The 17153-nt window shown below is 41.8% G+C and overlaps 1 protein-coding gene across 9 annotated transcripts in view; it reads left to right on the forward strand.

Annotated features, from left to right (window-relative positions):
* MAP3K13 (mitogen-activated protein kinase kinase kinase 13) overlaps nt 1-17153 on the forward strand; it is a 165270-nt gene that overhangs the window by 127576 nt on the left and 20541 nt on the right. For all 9 annotated transcript variants that reach the window (XM_047732067.1, XM_047732077.1, XM_047732085.1 and 6 more), the window contains 5 exons: nt 895-1078; nt 5595-5786; nt 9101-9259; nt 10966-11124; nt 11563-11671. In XM_047732067.1, coding sequence (XP_047588023.1) covers nt 895-1078; nt 5595-5786; nt 9101-9259; nt 10966-11124; nt 11563-11671 — 803 coding nt within the window. The remainder of the gene's footprint in view (nt 1-894; nt 1079-5594; nt 5787-9100; nt 9260-10965; nt 11125-11562; nt 11672-17153) is intronic.

Genomic DNA, 17153 nt, shown 5'->3' on the forward strand with positions numbered 1-17153 from the left:
AGTCTGGGCCCAGTTCTGCCACTTACCAGCTATACGACCTTGGGAGAGTCACCAAATCTCCGTGTCTCGGTTTTCTCATCTATAAATAACCATAATAAGGCCCAACTTCCAAGATTGTTGAAAGGATCAATACATGAGATATATAAAGCTTTTATTCTAGTGTCTGGCACATAGTAGGTGCTCAATAAAAGGTAAATATTAATATAAATTTTATGCATAATTAGGCCCTTGGGAGAGTATTATTGACAATTCATCCAGGAAGGATTAACTGAACATCTGCAGTAGAAATTCAAAGAGGACTAAAACAACACTGACTTACAATGGGTGATGGGGTAGGGATAGTGGTATAGAGACAGATAAGTGGATTGTACATGCAAACTGGAAGTGAGGAGGTGGGCTGTGGGAATGTCAAGATATGTTTTGTTTGGAGGAGGGTATATTGGAGATCTCTGATATGCTTGATTTCATTGGCTAAAAATTGATACAAATTGGGGCACCTGGGTGGCTCGGTCAGTTAAGCCTCTGTCTTCGGCTCAGGTCACAATCCCAGAGTCCCAGGATGGAGTCCCACATCCCACGTAGGGCTCCCTGGTCAGCAGGGAGTCTGCTTCTCCCTCTGACCCTCTCCCCCTTCTCATGCTCTCTCTCACTCTCTCTTTCTCTCTCAAATAAAATCTTTTTAAAAAATGATACAAAGTAATACATGAGAATATCTGATCTATTGTATCAAGACCCATAGGAAGGTTATATCTTTTGGAGAGTTACAGGTGAGAGTCCAAGGGTAGAGATCAATCTGGGTGATACTGAAGTTGGTACCTTTGGAGTGACCTTGTAGAACCGTCCCTGAGCAAATTCTGAGATCTCTCTAAGTTTGTTTCTTGCTTGTGTACCTAGATACTTGGGAAGTGCCATTTGAGGAGATCTCAGAGCTGCAGTGGCTGGGTAGTGGAGCCCAAGGAGCTGTCTTCTTGGGCAAGTTCCGAGCGGAGGAAGTGGCCATCAAGAAAGTGAGAGAACAGAATGAGACGGATATCAAGCATTTGAGGAAGTTGAAGCACCCTAACATCATCGCTTTCAAGTAGGTCAAGTCTTCTTCTTCTTCTTCTTCTTTTTTTTTTTTTTAAGAAATAGATTTTCTTTCTCCCAATTTCTACTAATGAGTTCCTGTCTTGAAAGACTATAGACTTAGTACTGTGCTAGGTATTTGGGGAAGACACCAAAAAATGATTAAATGAAAATCATGTCTTTAAGGATCATATAATCTGATAGTTCTTTATGCCAGAGCTCAGCCTTCCTGGAAAGGGTGTACATGGGACAGAAAGGGAATGATGCTTTTTTTTTTTTTTCTGGTGGAAAAATGGGTTCTTACCAAGAAATCATATCTGATGACTCAACCTCATTTATCAGTGGGATGATGGAGGTCACTCTGAGATAACCTGCCCATCTGAAAGTTCAGTTAAGAAAACAAGGCTGATATCTGCAGTGATCATAGAACAATTAGTCTCTGTGTAACAGAGAGGTTTTTTTTTTTTTTGTATTAGTTTCTATTAGCCTCCCTTTTTAAATATGAACTTGTTCTAAGAGGGCACCCTGAAAATGTTTCTCCCTGCCTCAGTGATCCCTTTTCAAGTAATGCCAAATACTCAGCTTTCTAAGTCTAATGACAGTTGAATTACTGATGAGAGTAAGTTATATGCTATGTTCATGCCACAAGGTAGTTGTTTTCAAGAGTGTATGAACATCTTTCTAGGTCAGACTATTTTCATAATACGGCAGGGATCACTAGCAGAAGGGGAGGCACAAAGGTACGTTTGTGGCAGTCCTCAAACCTGGCAGTGTTGAGCCCTAAATATGTGTAATGTCTTCTGCCTCTACCTGTCCCTTGCCAGGCTTCCCATTCTCTTGCCAGCCTTCAAATTCTGCCCCAGCCTGAAACAAACGAATGATGAGCGGCTTTACAGGAGGGAAGGTGAAGAACAGGAAAGCTAGTCTTCAGGTGGAATGACAGTTAGAAACTAGAGCTTCTTGGTATGTTTGATATATGTAGTTCAGTCCCAGAAAATAGTATGACTGATGAGGCTACCACTGAAAGTGGAATAATTTACAAGCCTCCCTTCCTGAAAGTAGGAGAAACTTCTCCCAGCCCCCAAGAGGGATCTTCTCACGATAAAACTCTCATTATAAAGGTAAACATGTCATGGGATCATTTTTCACTGGAATCACACTCCTCCTAAGGAATAGAAATCTTAGGTACGGATTTTGTACAATGGGTTTAAATGAGCTTGATGCTGAGTCTTGATTCCCAAACAAGACCCCTTTATGGAAAGGGAAAGAGATGTGGAAAAGGAGATAAGCATCCAGCTGGGATACTAAATGGAGCTCTTCGATGCATCTCCTTGTGGAAGGGACATGCATACAGTGGGCATGGGAGAGAGCTTTGGTTGCCCTAGTGATTTCATCCTTTGTTGCCCTGTTAGGGCCAGTAGGATGTGAGGCGAAAATGAAATGCTACAGAGACTAATTATACTCTTTCCAAAGATGATACATTTCCAAAGACAACAGAAGGATTATTTTTAAGCAGACAGACTCCCAAGAGACTCCTTTCCTTCCTCTTACTTCACCAAGAAAATCATCCCTTCTAGTATGCTACATCCTAGATGGAAGAAAGGGTCTCTCACTTAACTTCTGTTGAAAAACTTTCAGGCTTCAATCACTAGGACGCTGAGTTTGAGACACTTAATATTCTACAGATTGGCATGGCTTTCTGGCCTCCTGATGTGGGCTGGGCTATCTGTCCCAGGTACGAGGTCTTTCCAGCAGGTTGTCCTAGGTAATAAAGGGAGAGATGTGTTCTGTGAGAAGCTTGGTTTTTCCTTCCTTTCTTTTGCTTTCTCTTTTTTCCTTGCAACGTTTTCTGTACCTCATTCTCCTGACCCTCCTACCTACATGTACAGATTCCGCATTTTGGACACGTATGGCCGTGCCGGTGCCCCACTTTTTAGGCAGAAGATGCTTGAATAGTCTTTACCTCTACATGGAAAACAATAGTGAGACTGTGTCCCTGGTTCATTACCGCATGCTCTTGAGGCATTGTGCAGTGCTGTGTTTGCAACCATCTGTGCCATGTGTTGCTTGGCCAATGAATCATTCAGGACCGTCTGGAAGATACGAAGGCATGATTAGATTTTAGTATGTCTCTCTGGATACTCATTGCTGTGCTTACAGCTTCCTTCCAAGTAAGAACCGTGTACAGAAGGGGAAGCGAAAGAAAAGAATTCTGTATTTTTTTTCCTTCCAATTTTTTTGAAAGCAATCTTTTAGGAAGACCTAATCTGACTGTTCCTAATGGAATTGGGTGCCAAGGGGAAGAAAAGGTAGCAATTAGAAGTCATTAGAGAGCTGCTATTTATAGCCACTGAGAAGCCTTGTCATACATAGTACAAGGCTGATGGCATGATTGCTTCTCATTCATCAGTCAAGAAAGATGAAAAGCACATAACATATCACTCTTACCCCTTTCTGTCTGTTTGCGACAAGTTAAAACATGGTTGACTAGGATGCTGGGTAGCTTCAAGCCAATATTTATTTTAATATTCTTAAGCACATTATATTATCCCGCCTATTCTTTGTTTTCCTGTAATGAAAATTAAATTGTCTGATTACGATTGTGGTCTATCTGGGCTCCGCCAAGTTCTCCTAAGAGTCAAGTAACAGAAACTTGAAAAAAAAATTTTCATTAGAAATGAAGATGAGAATTCTGGGTAGCTTGGAAAATGATAGGAGAGTAATAGGAATAACTCTGTGGCATTTGACAAGTGTGTCACGGCAGGGAGAATGAAGACTAATTTTACTTCTTCATATCCTGCTGTCATTCTGGGACTTTCCCCTGGTCGCAAGCTATGGCCTCTTCATTGTCTCATCGCTTACAGCTGCCTAGGAGAGAAGATATGAGTTTGTAGCTGGCTGAGGACTTTAGATGGGCATCTTGTAGACAGAATAATCTCAGCTCCTCTAGAAAGTTTTAAAAGAAGGCGTACATACTATTAAGAGATGGGATACCGAGAATTGCATTGTGATAATTGTCCTCTTTTCTCATCTTCAGAACAAAAGTGTGGAGTTAATTATTGTCACTTTTCTAGGGTAATGTTGATACAGGAATCCCCAACCTGCTTGTGTACACAGGAGTTACAAAGCACAAAGGGAGGGCAGTGTAGCATAGTGAGTGGAAAGAACATAGGCTTTGAAGTTAGACTGGATTTGAATCCAAGCTCTGTCACAGGTGTATCATCGAGGACAGGTCACTTTCCCTCTCTGAGCCTTACCTGTAAAAATGGAAGATGTATTGTGCAATGGTTGGGGAAGATTAAATCAGACAATTAAATAAGCATGGAACATTCCAGACAGAAGAAGTTCTTCCATGTTAGTTCCCTTCTTCCCACCCCGTGCACCTGCGCACGTTTGTGCAAAGGGTTTAGCAGCAAAGAAAGTTAAGGTGAAGCTAAGAAATATTTGTCAAGGATTTGCTGTGAACTTCTCGGCCTCCTGGTAGAAAGAAAAGAACCTGAAGACCTTTCCCTTTCTGTGATCTGTGTAGGGAGAGGAAAATTGTGTATAAAAAACAAATAGCTCCTGTGTAGCACAGGAATTTAGAGACAAGAAAGATCTTCATGGACGAGGAATCATCGGGAAAGACTTTGTGGAAGATGCAGGAATTGATGGAAATAAAGTCGGTGTAGAAATGTGTTACATTGGGGCGCCTGCGTGGCTCAGTGGGTTAAGCCGCTGCCTTCGGCTCAGGTCATGATCTCAGGGTCCTGGGATCGAGTCCCGCATCGGGCTCTCTGCTCAGCGGGGAGCCTGCTTCCCTCTCTCTCTCTCTCTCTGCCTGCCTCTCTGTCTACTTGTGATCTCTCTCTCTGTCAAATAAATAAATAAAATCTTAAAAAAAAAAAAAGAAATGTGTTACATTGTATGATATTGTTTTTATTCTAAACAGTAATGTTTTTCAAAGACTATATAATACAGAAAATTGACTCCTTTTTAGTCCTCAGTCTAGTTATCTCAAATTTGATAATTTAAAATTCAACAATTAATATAAAAATAGAAGTATTTTATTTGGATTCTCTCTTTCCCTACCCTATATGTAGAACCTTTTATTTAATTTTAAAATGAAGATATTTCAGTTATTCCTAACGATCTAACACAACACAGTACCCGGCCTATACAAGTCTCAGGAAACATGCTCTTTGTCCCAAAATGGAATGGCCCCACAGAGAAGCACTGGTACAGCACAACACAGAGATAATCTGAAGTGAGCAAAATGAACTAAAATTGTCTGTATGAATAATAGAGAAGCTTGTAGACTAGAGGGGTTTTAATGGTAATTGAAGAATCAGGAAAGGTTATGCCTTATTATTCCAATATTATTTTGGTAGAGAACTGGTCTTAATCATTAAATTTATTAAATATTCTTAAAATCGTTAAATTCATTAAATATTCTTAAAATATAAATATGTAAAATAGATATAAATACGTATAGAGGTACTTTTGTATGTATGTGTGAATTTATAAACATATTTGTGTTTTCTTGAAAGGGGTGTTTGTACTCAGGCCCCCTGTTACTGCATCATCATGGAGTACTGTGCCCACGGACAGCTCTACGAAGTTTTGCGAGCCGGCAGAAAGATCACACCACGATTGCTAGTGGACTGGTCCACGGGAATTGCAAGTGGAATGAATTATCTGCACCTCCATAAAATTATTCATCGTGATCTCAAATCACCTAAGTGAGTTTGGGAGTTCATTTTTCAGCCACTTTGTTTTATTGCTTTGAAATAAGGGAATTTTATCAAGCCCGGTTGAGTTTTTCAGACATACTTGCAGTTGAGTTTAAATCGGCACAGTGGGTAATTCTGTGTGCATGTTTTTTGGATTCTCATTGACTAACTTACTCACCTATACAGCAGACAGCTCCAAGCACCTGACACGAGTTTTCCTTTTTTGCTGCTTTTTAGTTGTGCAGCTGTAAAACGAGATTCATTATTAACTGAAGTGTTCACTCTTGATCATCCCAGATAATTAATGCCATGCTTTCCCACCTTGAAGGCTTGATTTGTGTTAAAAACTGAGTTTCAGAAAATAGGCTAGGGGCGCCTGGGTGGCTCAGTGGGTTAAAGCCTCTGCCTTTGGCTCAGGTCATGATTCCAGGGTCCTGGGATCAAGCCCTGCCCCCGGGCTCTCTGCTCAGCAGGGAGCCTGCTTCCTTCCTCTCTCTCTGCCTCTCTGCCTACTGTGATCTCTGTCTGTCAAATAAATAAATAAATAAAATCTTAAAAAAAAAAAAAGAAAATAGGCTAAAAATGCATGAGTAAGAACTGAGGCAAAGAGAAAATAAGAACGTTAGAACTAAAGCTTGCTCACGAAAGACTTTACAGTTGTTAGAGGTGGACTGTAGATTTTGGCTTTGACCTTCAAAGAGTCTGAGCAAAGAAGGAAATAAATAGTCCCAAGGCTCACGGTGTCCATAAGATAATATAAGCTGGCTATTTAAGAGAAGCAGGGTTGTTTCTAGTGATCTGTTATCAAAATGATTCTTTGGCTGTCGATAACCACTTTTAAGAGGAGTGCTCATTCACTTCCCCAGACCACATCAAGGGAAGAAAGGAATTGATAAAATGGTGTATTTCAATGTAGCTCCTGTTTTTAAGCATTTTTAATTATCATTTTATTTTTATTTTATTTTTAAATTTAATTTTATTATTTATTATTATCATTTTTATGTATTATTTTATTGTTATTTATTATTTATTATTTCTCACCATAGTTTGGTTTAGAGAAGCAGAGAGGAATTAATCTTTTTTCAAAAACAGGTCTCTGTAGTGCTTTCATGGTTTATCGTATTTTTTAAAATATCCATTATCACATCTTCTTTGATGTTGGCAAAAATTGCATGGGGATAGTTGCAACATGTATCATCCTTCTTATTTTATATAAGAGACACGAGGGACACCTGGGTGGCTCAGTTGTTTAATAAGCATCTGACTCTTGATTTCGGTTCAGGTCATGATCTCGGGGTAAGCTGGGCATGGAGCCTGCTTGTGATTCTCTCTTTCTCTGCCCCACTCTCCCCTTCTCCCTTTCTAAAAAAGAAGGAAAAGAAAAAGAAAAATGAGGGCTCAGAGCCCAAAGTCGTGGTGCTAGGCCCTGAGCCCAGAACTTTGAGACCTGAAGCCCCCCACCGCTTCCTACTGGAAGGATTCGCACAGGTTTCTGCCTCCTGTCCACAGGAGATAAAAATCAGTCTTGACTATAAACTTTTAAGCAGCTCTTGTTTCTCATCCTTGTTCTCTGCCATGCTTACCATAGTCGTTAGCTCCCTGAACAGCCCCCTCCTTGCTTTACTTGCAAATAAACTTTATTATAGTCTTTATTCCATCTGCTCACATTCTGACACAACCTGTTGCTTTCATCATCCACTATGTACACACAAAAGATATGAAACACTTGCCACAGACCTCTTTGAATGGTCTCCTTCCTAACCACCTTGTTCCCCTTAAGAATTAACTGTAGAGGAAGAAGTCAGGAAGTTTTAGAATGTATAAAATCACATGCTACTTTCTCTAGCTCCTGTCATTTAAAGATTAGGGTAATAAGTTACACAGGGAGACTTTCCCTCTGTTATCAGCACTCCCTTGAACTTCCGGCAGCCTTGGCCTCTTTGGGTTTCAAGCTGACTTTGAGAAGACAAAGATTAGTCTGGCTTGCTTTAAAGACAAATGTCATTACCCACATTGAATCTTGGGCTGGGTGACCCCAGCTTTGTCTCAGAGAAGACTTTATACAAGTTCTAACCTCATGTGCCCTGTAGTCTCTCCCCATGCCCATTCCCTCAAAGTATGTACATTCTACATATCAGGGGCAAAACCGGGGGTCGGACATGGAGGAAGGTATTCTAGAACAGTTGTAAGCAGAGCCATTGGGTAACTAGAGAGCCGTGTGACACTGGCAGGAGAGGGGCAACTGTGAAGTCCCTGGTTCAGAGAAGGGAGGAAAGAGATTGAGAAGTTTTCTGTTTTCTAGCCACCTCAATTCTGATACCCTGAATATCAAGCCCCCTTCTTATGAAGAATAGGTCTCTATCATTAAGCCTCTGAAACCCTAACTCATTAACATTCTAAAGTTCCAAACAGGTTATATCAAGTGAATTCAGCCCAGTTTGTCAGTATATTAATATTATGCATTCGATTGGTACCAGATTGTATTCTTCTTTAAGGCTAGAAAAGCAATTTTCCCCAGGCCACAATTCAGATATATACCATGAAAAGACAAACATGACTTGTGTGAAATCTACATAAGCCTAAATTAATTCCAGTTTTTCCTTATCAACATTGGTGGAATCCCTAATCCCTAGTGTCGTGGTCCCATGTGTGATTTTAGTTGGCCATCATTTAAACAGTGTTTTAAAAGAAGGGTTTTTCTTAGTGATTTGTCTGAGACTGACAAGGGTAGAAACCAGTATTTTTTGAGCATGGGTGTTTTATGTCTCTTATATCCTTTAATTCAAATGAAAATTCCACAAGGCCATTTTTATAGGCCCATGATTCCTTATCGAAAACTCTTGGAGGATTTCAGAAAGGTAACATAGTACATTGCCTCACTCACCAAGCAGAGTCTAGGACAATACTCTATAATGAGCCTCAGATGAATAAAATGAGTTTGCTTGGTAATAGATGAGAAGGTATTTATTTATACACGGTGTGCAGTTTTCTGCACTCTTGAATCGTGGGTAAGTTACTGGGACCTGAGTTTTCTCCATCTTATGACAAGAAAACTGGCTTAGGAGAATCAAGTGAACTTGGCAGTGGTCACAGAGTTAGCAAGTGGCGGAGGCAGGATGAGACCAGACGGAGAAAGCCTGCTGTGCGGTGCAACCTCATGTGTGTGAATGATGCTCTGTCTAGCCTAGACCTACCGCCCCCGTGATACTGGAACCCGCAGGCTGAATTCTACAAGGTAGGAGGCAGCACACAAAGTTGCCAGTTACAGTCATGATTTGTATTAGTACTAATGATTTGGATGTTCTCTTTATTTCTTTTTAAAGTGTTTTGGTGACTCACACAGATGCAGTAAAGATTTCAGATTTTGGCACATCTAAGGAACTCAGTGACAAAAGCACCAAGATGTCCTTCGCCGGTACAGTGGCGTGGATGGCACCAGAGGTCATACGCAACGAACCTGTCTCTGAGAAAGTCGATATATGGTGAGCAGTGCCATCTGTCCCGACGAGAAAGCCTTCCCCACTGCACCCTCCCTCCCCCCCGAGTCCTCTCCTCCTCCGGCACTTCTGCTTTCCCAAAATATTCTTTAGTGTTACTCACTGATGGTTGATTTCAGGCTCCTGTTGTCTGAATCCCTACTCAGTGTCATGATGAACGTGGTGAGAAGGATTGAGAGGGGAATTAGGGTGAATGTCTATTTAGTAAATCATTGGGAAGGCTTCACAGAATATGCTGAACTTTCTGGAAAATGGGAAGTTTACTTCAAATAAGCATTTAGCATAGAAATCTTTGGGAAATATATTCATAATTCTTAACTTCTTAAATACAGTGAACAAAGTTTACCTAGTTTTGGTGCCTCAGACCCTCAACATATCAGTGAGTACTTTGCTGGGATATGGTTATGTACTTTAGAGCTATTTGAAGTATATCATAGGGCTGTTTGCCCTTTTAGTAAACATCCCCAATGACCTATGCTTATTTACTTTTTGGCCTTTTTAAAATCCTTATCATCTTTTCCTTTGAGATTATGAATCTTTACAATTAATAACATATTTCCCTGTGGTCATTTTTCTTCCATCCTTATAACTGGCTATTAATATAATTTTTAGGCTTAAGACCAAAATAATAGCATATGTTAAAATTACATGTAACACCAGAGTAAGATAAAGGAGAAATGTGGGATCGTTTGTAATTTGGATAATTATCACCAACGTGTCCTCCTTTGGGATTATACCAATTATGTTCCCAACAGAAATGTGTTTTCTCAGTCTCACCACAAAATGTGCTCACTTTCTGGATTTTTGCCAACCATTTAGGTAACACATGGTGTCATAGGTACAGTTTTAATGTGTATTCCCCTTCTAATAATTGTAAGTTAGGTTGTACTTTTTTTCATATTATCATAAACCATTTGTAATTTCTTATTGTGAAATATTCTGATCCTTTACTAAGCTCTCTGATCTTGATCCCTATCAATTTATCAGAGTATTTTGTATATTAAGGAGATTAGCCTTTTGTGTGTATGAATTATGGGTACTTTTCACATTTTGTTATTTTGTTTGTGGTGGAATTCCTCCTCTCTGCTGGATTTTTCTTTTTTTTTTAATGCAATTTAACTGATCAATCTCTCCGTTTGTGGCTTCTGGATTTCATAACTAGAAAGCTTTCACCACTCTAAGATTAGTAAAAAGAAAAAAAATTTCCCATGTGTTCTTTCAGGAGCTTATGGTTTCATTTTTTCTTTTCACATTTGAATTTTTGATTCATTTGGAATGTTTCTTGGTGTGAGATGAGCCATGGATTTAATTTTCCCCCCAGTTGCCTCAACAGCATGTACTGACTCGTCAGTGCTCCCACGCTGGTTTGGGATGCCACTTCCATCATATACTGAAGTCCTGTATGTATCTGCCCCATTTATGGATTTCTGTTCCCTTCTATTTGTCTGGCTGTCCACTCACACACCAAAGTTAATTACCAAAGCCTTAGGGTATGTCTTAATATCAAGCAGTGTTTGTTACCCCTCATTGAGTTTCTTTTCCAGCGTTTTTTCCTGGCTGTTTCTGTTATTCTTATGGAAGTCTTAGAATTTTGGAACTGGGGATATACTTGATTAAACATGAATAAAGAACTAACGTACAAACCAGTCTTTCTGCATTGTCTTTGGTGCCTGTTCCTGGTACTACTGTAGGTCTTTCGGAGTGGTGCTTTGGGAGCTGCTGACAGGAGAGATTCCTTACAAAGATGTCGACTCTTCAGCCATTATTTGGGGTGTTGGAAGCAATAGCCTGCACCTGCCAGTTCCTTCCACTTGCCCTGATGGATTCAAAATCCTTATGAAACAGACATGGTAAGAAATCTCTTTCTCCCAAGATTCTCTTTGACCTTCTTTCTCAAAACCACATTTAAAATTTCTCGGAAACCTCAGGGAAGTCTCCAGTATGGATTTAGACTGAATCACCTGGTTAAAGCCTGGCAGACTTGGAGTCATTGATAAATAAAGAACTTGGTATATCCTGAAACAAGTAGGCCTTAGTAAATGATGGCCACAGTGACTTGACGAGTCCTCAGGGACTGTTCTTACCAAACAGGCCACCGATCCTGGAGATTTCCATTTATCATTACAGGTACCTCCTGGTTACATTTTCCTTTTGCTCTTCAGTACATGCACACGGCCTGAGATAAAGCCCTGCATGGAGCCAAACATGTTTTCCGTAAAGTAGAATAAAATCTCTGTGTTCCCGGACACACCCTCTGCAATGCACAAGCTGTCTTTTTTAACTTGTAGGCAGAGTAAACCTCGCAACCGGCCTTCTTTCCGGCAGACGCTCATGCATTTAGACATTGCCTCTGCGGACGTTCTCGCCACGCCCCAGGAAACCTACTTCAAGTCTCAGGTAAGTCTGAAAGCTCTCCTCCCGTGCACTGAGTGCATAGCCAGGGAGCACTGGATGAGAAAGAGGGGCTTAGAAGCATTCTGAGTCTCTTAACGATTCTAGGGCTCCGCTCCAGTCGTTGTGAAGCAATAGCTGTGACATGTCACAAGTGGGGAATCTGGGAGTTTTTTGAACACTTGAGATACATCATTATCTCTGGGCGCCTGGGTGGCTCAGTGGGTTAAAGCCTCTGCCTTCAGCTCAGGTCATGATCCCAGGGTCCTGGGATCCAGCCCCCGCATCGCATCGGGCTCTCTGCTCAGCAGGGAGCCTGCTTCCTCCTCTCTCTCTGCCTGCCTCTCTGCCTACTTGTGATCTCTGTCTGTGAAATAAATAAATAAAATCTATTAAAAAAAAAAAAAGATACATCATTATCTCATTTGAAAGGAAGATGTGTCTGAATGTGATCCTCCAAGTGGTGAAATTGTTGAAAAGAAAAAATGAATGCATTTGAACTAAAATCAGGCACCTGGCTGGCTCAGTTGGAAGAGCGTACAACTCTTGATCTTGGGATTGTGAGTTCAAGACCCATGTTCGGTGTAGAGATTACTTAAATTAAACAAACAAAGAAACGAATAAACAAACTTTAAAAAAAAAAAAAGGGAATTACTACCAACCTTTATGAAAGGATTGCTTCCCTTGAAGGAGAAAATCTAAAGTACAGAGGAGGGAAGTTAAGTACTGGAGAGAACCCAGGATAGAATTAGGCCCAGAGGGAACCTTTCCCCTGACTCTGTGTGTCACCTGTTAGCACCAGATCAAATGTAACTTAATGTAATCTGTTAGCCTTACTGTCTTCCAGACCATTCCAGACCTACGCCAAACACACAGATTAAACTCCCTTAGAACCACTAACACTAGTGCTGTCTATTCAGATACCTATATGTATGGGGCACGAGGAAAGCAATCTGCCCAGTCTCTGTTTGAGTGTTCAGCAAAAGACTTGGGCCCTTCCGTGAAATGAAAGAGAATAACAGTGAGTACTTTCTAGGGAATCTCTCAAACTTTAGACTACGGTTACAATTACAGCTTTGCTTCCTTTACCATAAAAGTATACATACCACGGTTTGGAAAAGCAGTTTTTGGTGAGAGTACTAAAGTCACAAGCCATCGAGACAGTCAAACTGTATGTACCTGGAAAACTCCAAAATGGAAACAATTCTACGTGAATGCTCCCAGGATGTCCCTTCTGAAGCCAGGGCCACCTCTTCCGAGTGCCCACCGTGTGCAAAGCACCGTGTCGTGCCACGAAACACCCAGACCCAGTACCCTCACCTGCACAAACTGACTTTTACCAATATGTGCAGCAGTGAGACTGAACTCAGGAAAGCTTCTTTTGGAGCAAGAATATGAAGGGGAGAGGAAGAGGAAGGAAAGGAAGGGGAAAACATTACACTGGACATCTTTTAAATGTTAATTCTTCCACACGTTTCTCCCAACATAAAATTTTACCGCTCCTTAAATAGCGCCAAGTCTGCTAGGTGTGCTAGTTCCTAGGATTACTTCAGGTACTTACAAGCTGGTCTGTCTCTGGGTCTGAAATTCAGACTCTCTCTGGCTACTAATAAAATATTTAGGAACTAGCTACGGAAATACTGAGAAAAGCAACAGACTTGAGTCTAACCCTTGTCCTAGGATCTTGGGTCAGTCACTAAAATTCTCCAAACCTCAGTGTACTCATCTAAACCCTGGAGATGATCATCTCTTCTCGTCCTTTCGGGGTTTTGGCTAGGACCCAATGAGAAAATAAAAATGCAACTGTATTGGAAACGAAAGAACTACTCGAGTGTAAGACGTCATTCGCTGCCCGCGAAGCTGCAGAAATGAAGCCTTCTTTGGGTTGGTACATTCTGGTGAACTCCTGAGACTGACAGGTGGCTGCTCGGGGACTCCACTCCCCGGGGTTCTGACTCTCGATGCCACTGGGATGGGGATGGAGCTGACAGTTTAGCACCTGGTTTTACTCCTTCTGCAGTCTCAAGCCTGAGGCCTCCCCTCCCCCCAGCCGCGAACAGAGCCCAGGCTGCATCAGGTACCCATCAGTGGTTGGTCGCCTCGGGTCGCTGCCCTTTCCACAAAACTGTCCATCGGGAGCATGCCAGGAGCCCAGCTGACTGCTTCCCGAGAGTATTTGCTTCCCCTGTTTCTCAGCAGCAGCTTCAGTAGCACAGATGAACATAGCAGCCGATTTCACTACAGCATTTGATTCTGCCGAAGCCGCTGCTCCTTTCCCAGACAGTAACTTATTTCTCCCAGGAGGCAACTACTGGTCTTTGTATTCAGTTGCATTTGCTATCAGTTTTTGTTTTGCTTTGTTTTGGTGAGCTCTGTGAGCCCCAGTGTGGGGCTTGAACTCACAACCCTGAGGTCGACAGTCGCATGCTCTGCTGACTGAGCCAGCCCCAGCACTGGGTATCAGTTGTTAGAAAACATTTTGCTGGGGTCCCAGATCCCCACAGCTGGGTGGGCCATGGCCTCTGCCTCTAAGCTCTCCCCCGCACACTCTGCCTTTGCACCATTCCGGTTCCCTTTTGAGTACCACCACGAGCACCCAGAAATTCAGAGGCTGCGAATTGCAGACACACGAAGTTCATTATAGAGACAGACTGTGCTTCTTAAGAGTAATCTCGTCATGGCATCCCCGGCTGGCTCCCACGGAAGGGCATACAGCTCTTAATCTCGGGGTCATGAGTTAGAGCCCCATGGGGAGAGATTACTTCAGTAAATACTTAAAACTTAAGAAAGAAAGAAAAAAAAGAACAATTTCATCATGAGCAAGTAGGTCCTTAGGCAGAGGCTGGCACACACCAGGGAAGGGAGTCAAGAGGACTGTTGTGCCAGTCAAGGTTGGACTTGAGGCCCTCTTCAGTCTTTTCTGACTCAGAATCTCTAACTTCCTGCTCCTTAGCCCCCCCAACATCCTGCTTCTCTATCCAGCTAGCCTGGAATTGGCTGCACTTCTTTTTTTCCTTTTTAAAAATTGTGGTAAATACAAATGGTGCAAAATTTGCCGTTTTAACCATTTTGAAGTGTACAGTTCACTGGCATTAATTAAATTCACAACATTTCACCACTGTTTCCCAAAGTTTTCATCACCCTCAAGCAGTCATTTCCCATTTCCTCCTCCCCTTGACCCCTGGTAATCTCTGTCCTACTTTTTGTCTCTTTGAATGTATCTGTTCAGTTTACTGATTGAATAAGTGGAAGGCTGGAAAAGACAAAAACCTTTTTAGATGGGGATGGCCTTTCCCAGGCCTTACCTAGGACATAAAAAGACTCCCATTAATGGTAATAACCCAAGTTTCATTGGATTTTTCCCTTACCTGCCTATCTTGTGAAGCAGCCTGTACTCCCTCTTTCACCCCTCACATGCATTTGCGGGGGGGTCCTCAGTGAAGAGTGGGGATCTCAGTAACCTCCTAGTAACTTCTGCTCTGCTTTCCACTGACGGGCTAGACACAGCAGTCTCCTACTAATGTCTTCTAGGTATTACTTTGTGGGTTAGCTCTGTTTTCCGCTACAACACCATAAGCCCAGCTGGCATCCATTGGACGCTGCCATATTCCAAGGCACTGCCCTCACCCATCAGGAGCTGCCATTTCCTCCTGTAACTATAGCTCTGGACTTCTTGATTCCAAAGCTGCACATTGTTCTATCTACCCAATGAACTCTTTTCTCTGTTGAGTTACACTTGGTTAAAGGTAACAGAGCCCTGCTGGTTATAGCCCAGTGTTTTATAGATATTTTAATGAAACACTGGGAAGTGCTCCTCCATTCCTATGATGGTGGCTTTGTCATAGGTCAGGGTCATGAAAGATTCCTCCTTCTCTCATGCCCCATTTTCTCTCAGAGGCACCTCAGTCTCTGTGCAATTTAGCTTCCGGCCTACCCACCTCCCATTTCTCCAGCTGTGCCCAGACATGTCTGAACTGAAGATTAAGTGCAAATTGGAACTCCTATTATGTAAAGATTCTAAGCATATGGGCTGGAACTCCAAACTTAGCATCTACCAGTAACACCATAGCTTTGGGGAAAAAGATATTATAATCAGGACCTGGGGTTTTCCCACACATCCTGTTCCCTCTTCATGATTGGGGGCGGGAGGGGAGGACTTCTTTTTGGAAATCTACTTTTTTAATAGGTTTCAGTCTTCGAAAGTTTCTCTTTAAATTTCCATTCCCATCAGGAGGTTTATTTCCTCAAGGTTTTCAAGAATTTAAAAAAAAAAGAAAAGAAAAGAAAAAAATCTGTTCATCTGATTCCTGACCACCAGAGGGAGATACTCCTTTTCCTGGTCCCTTCTTTAGGTACCTGTACAGGTGTCTTCTGATCCGTTTTTGCATGAAAGAGGACTTCAAGGCCCAAACCTGGCCCTCTCTCTTACCTTTTTTGGTCTAATAACTCCTGATTGTCAGTCTTAGGCTTCTCAAAGCTCACGTATTCTTCCTTCAGACTTTGATCTGATGATGACAAGAACGGCATTACTGGAGGCTCAGCCAAACTTTGATTTATTGCTTAAGACTGTCAGACTGTTACCAAAGAGTGGGCACTGCATTCTGGATCTGAGTTTCTGATGACCTTCACTTTCTGATGACCTTTACTTTCTGATGACCTTCACTTGCTGATGACGTTGTTTGGCAGGTTTGGTCCCAAAAGTCAACTGACTGACAGAAATCTTTCTCCAATGGTCAGTCAGGAGATATATATATATATATATCTCCTGACTATATATATATACATACACACACACACACACATATATATATATGAAGATCTAGCATATTATAAGCAGATAATCAGGATGATCACTCTCTAAATAATTACAATATGATTTCCTTTATTTTTTTTAATTTTATTTATTTATTTTGACAGAGAGAGATGACAGGTAGGCAGAGAGGCATGCAGAGAGAGAAGAGGAATCAGGCTCCCCACTAAGCAGAGAGCCCGATGTGGGGCCTGATCCCAGGACCCTGAGACCATGACCTGAGCTGAAGGCAGAGGCTCTTAACCCACTGAGCCACCCAGGTGCCCCATGATTTCCTTTATAAAAGTAAATGAGAGGGGCGCCTGGGTGGCTCAGTCGGTTAGGCATCTGCCTTTGTCTCAGGTCATGGTCCCAGAGTCCTGGGATCAAGTGTCGGGCTCCCTGCCCAACAGGGAGTCTGCTTCTCCCTCTGCCTTTGCCTGCCATTCCCCCTGCTTGTGCGTGCATGCACTCACTCTCTCTCTCCCTGCCAAATAAATAAACTCTTCAAAAAAAAAAAAAAGTAAATGAGAAACAGCAAATTTGGGGAGAAACCTTCTATAATTTCAGAATTACTTACACATAACTTCTTCCATGATCTAGAGAAATAATTTTAAACATGAATCTTGAGGTAATAGAATAGCTGCAGAGGAAGAATATATAGAGGCATTTAGTTATACATCTAGCCTTCACTGGAAA

The sequence above is a fragment of the Lutra lutra genome, chromosome 1, assembly GCF_902655055.1.
Source record: "Lutra lutra chromosome 1, mLutLut1.2, whole genome shotgun sequence".
Taxonomy (NCBI): domain Eukaryota; kingdom Metazoa; phylum Chordata; class Mammalia; order Carnivora; family Mustelidae; genus Lutra; species Lutra lutra.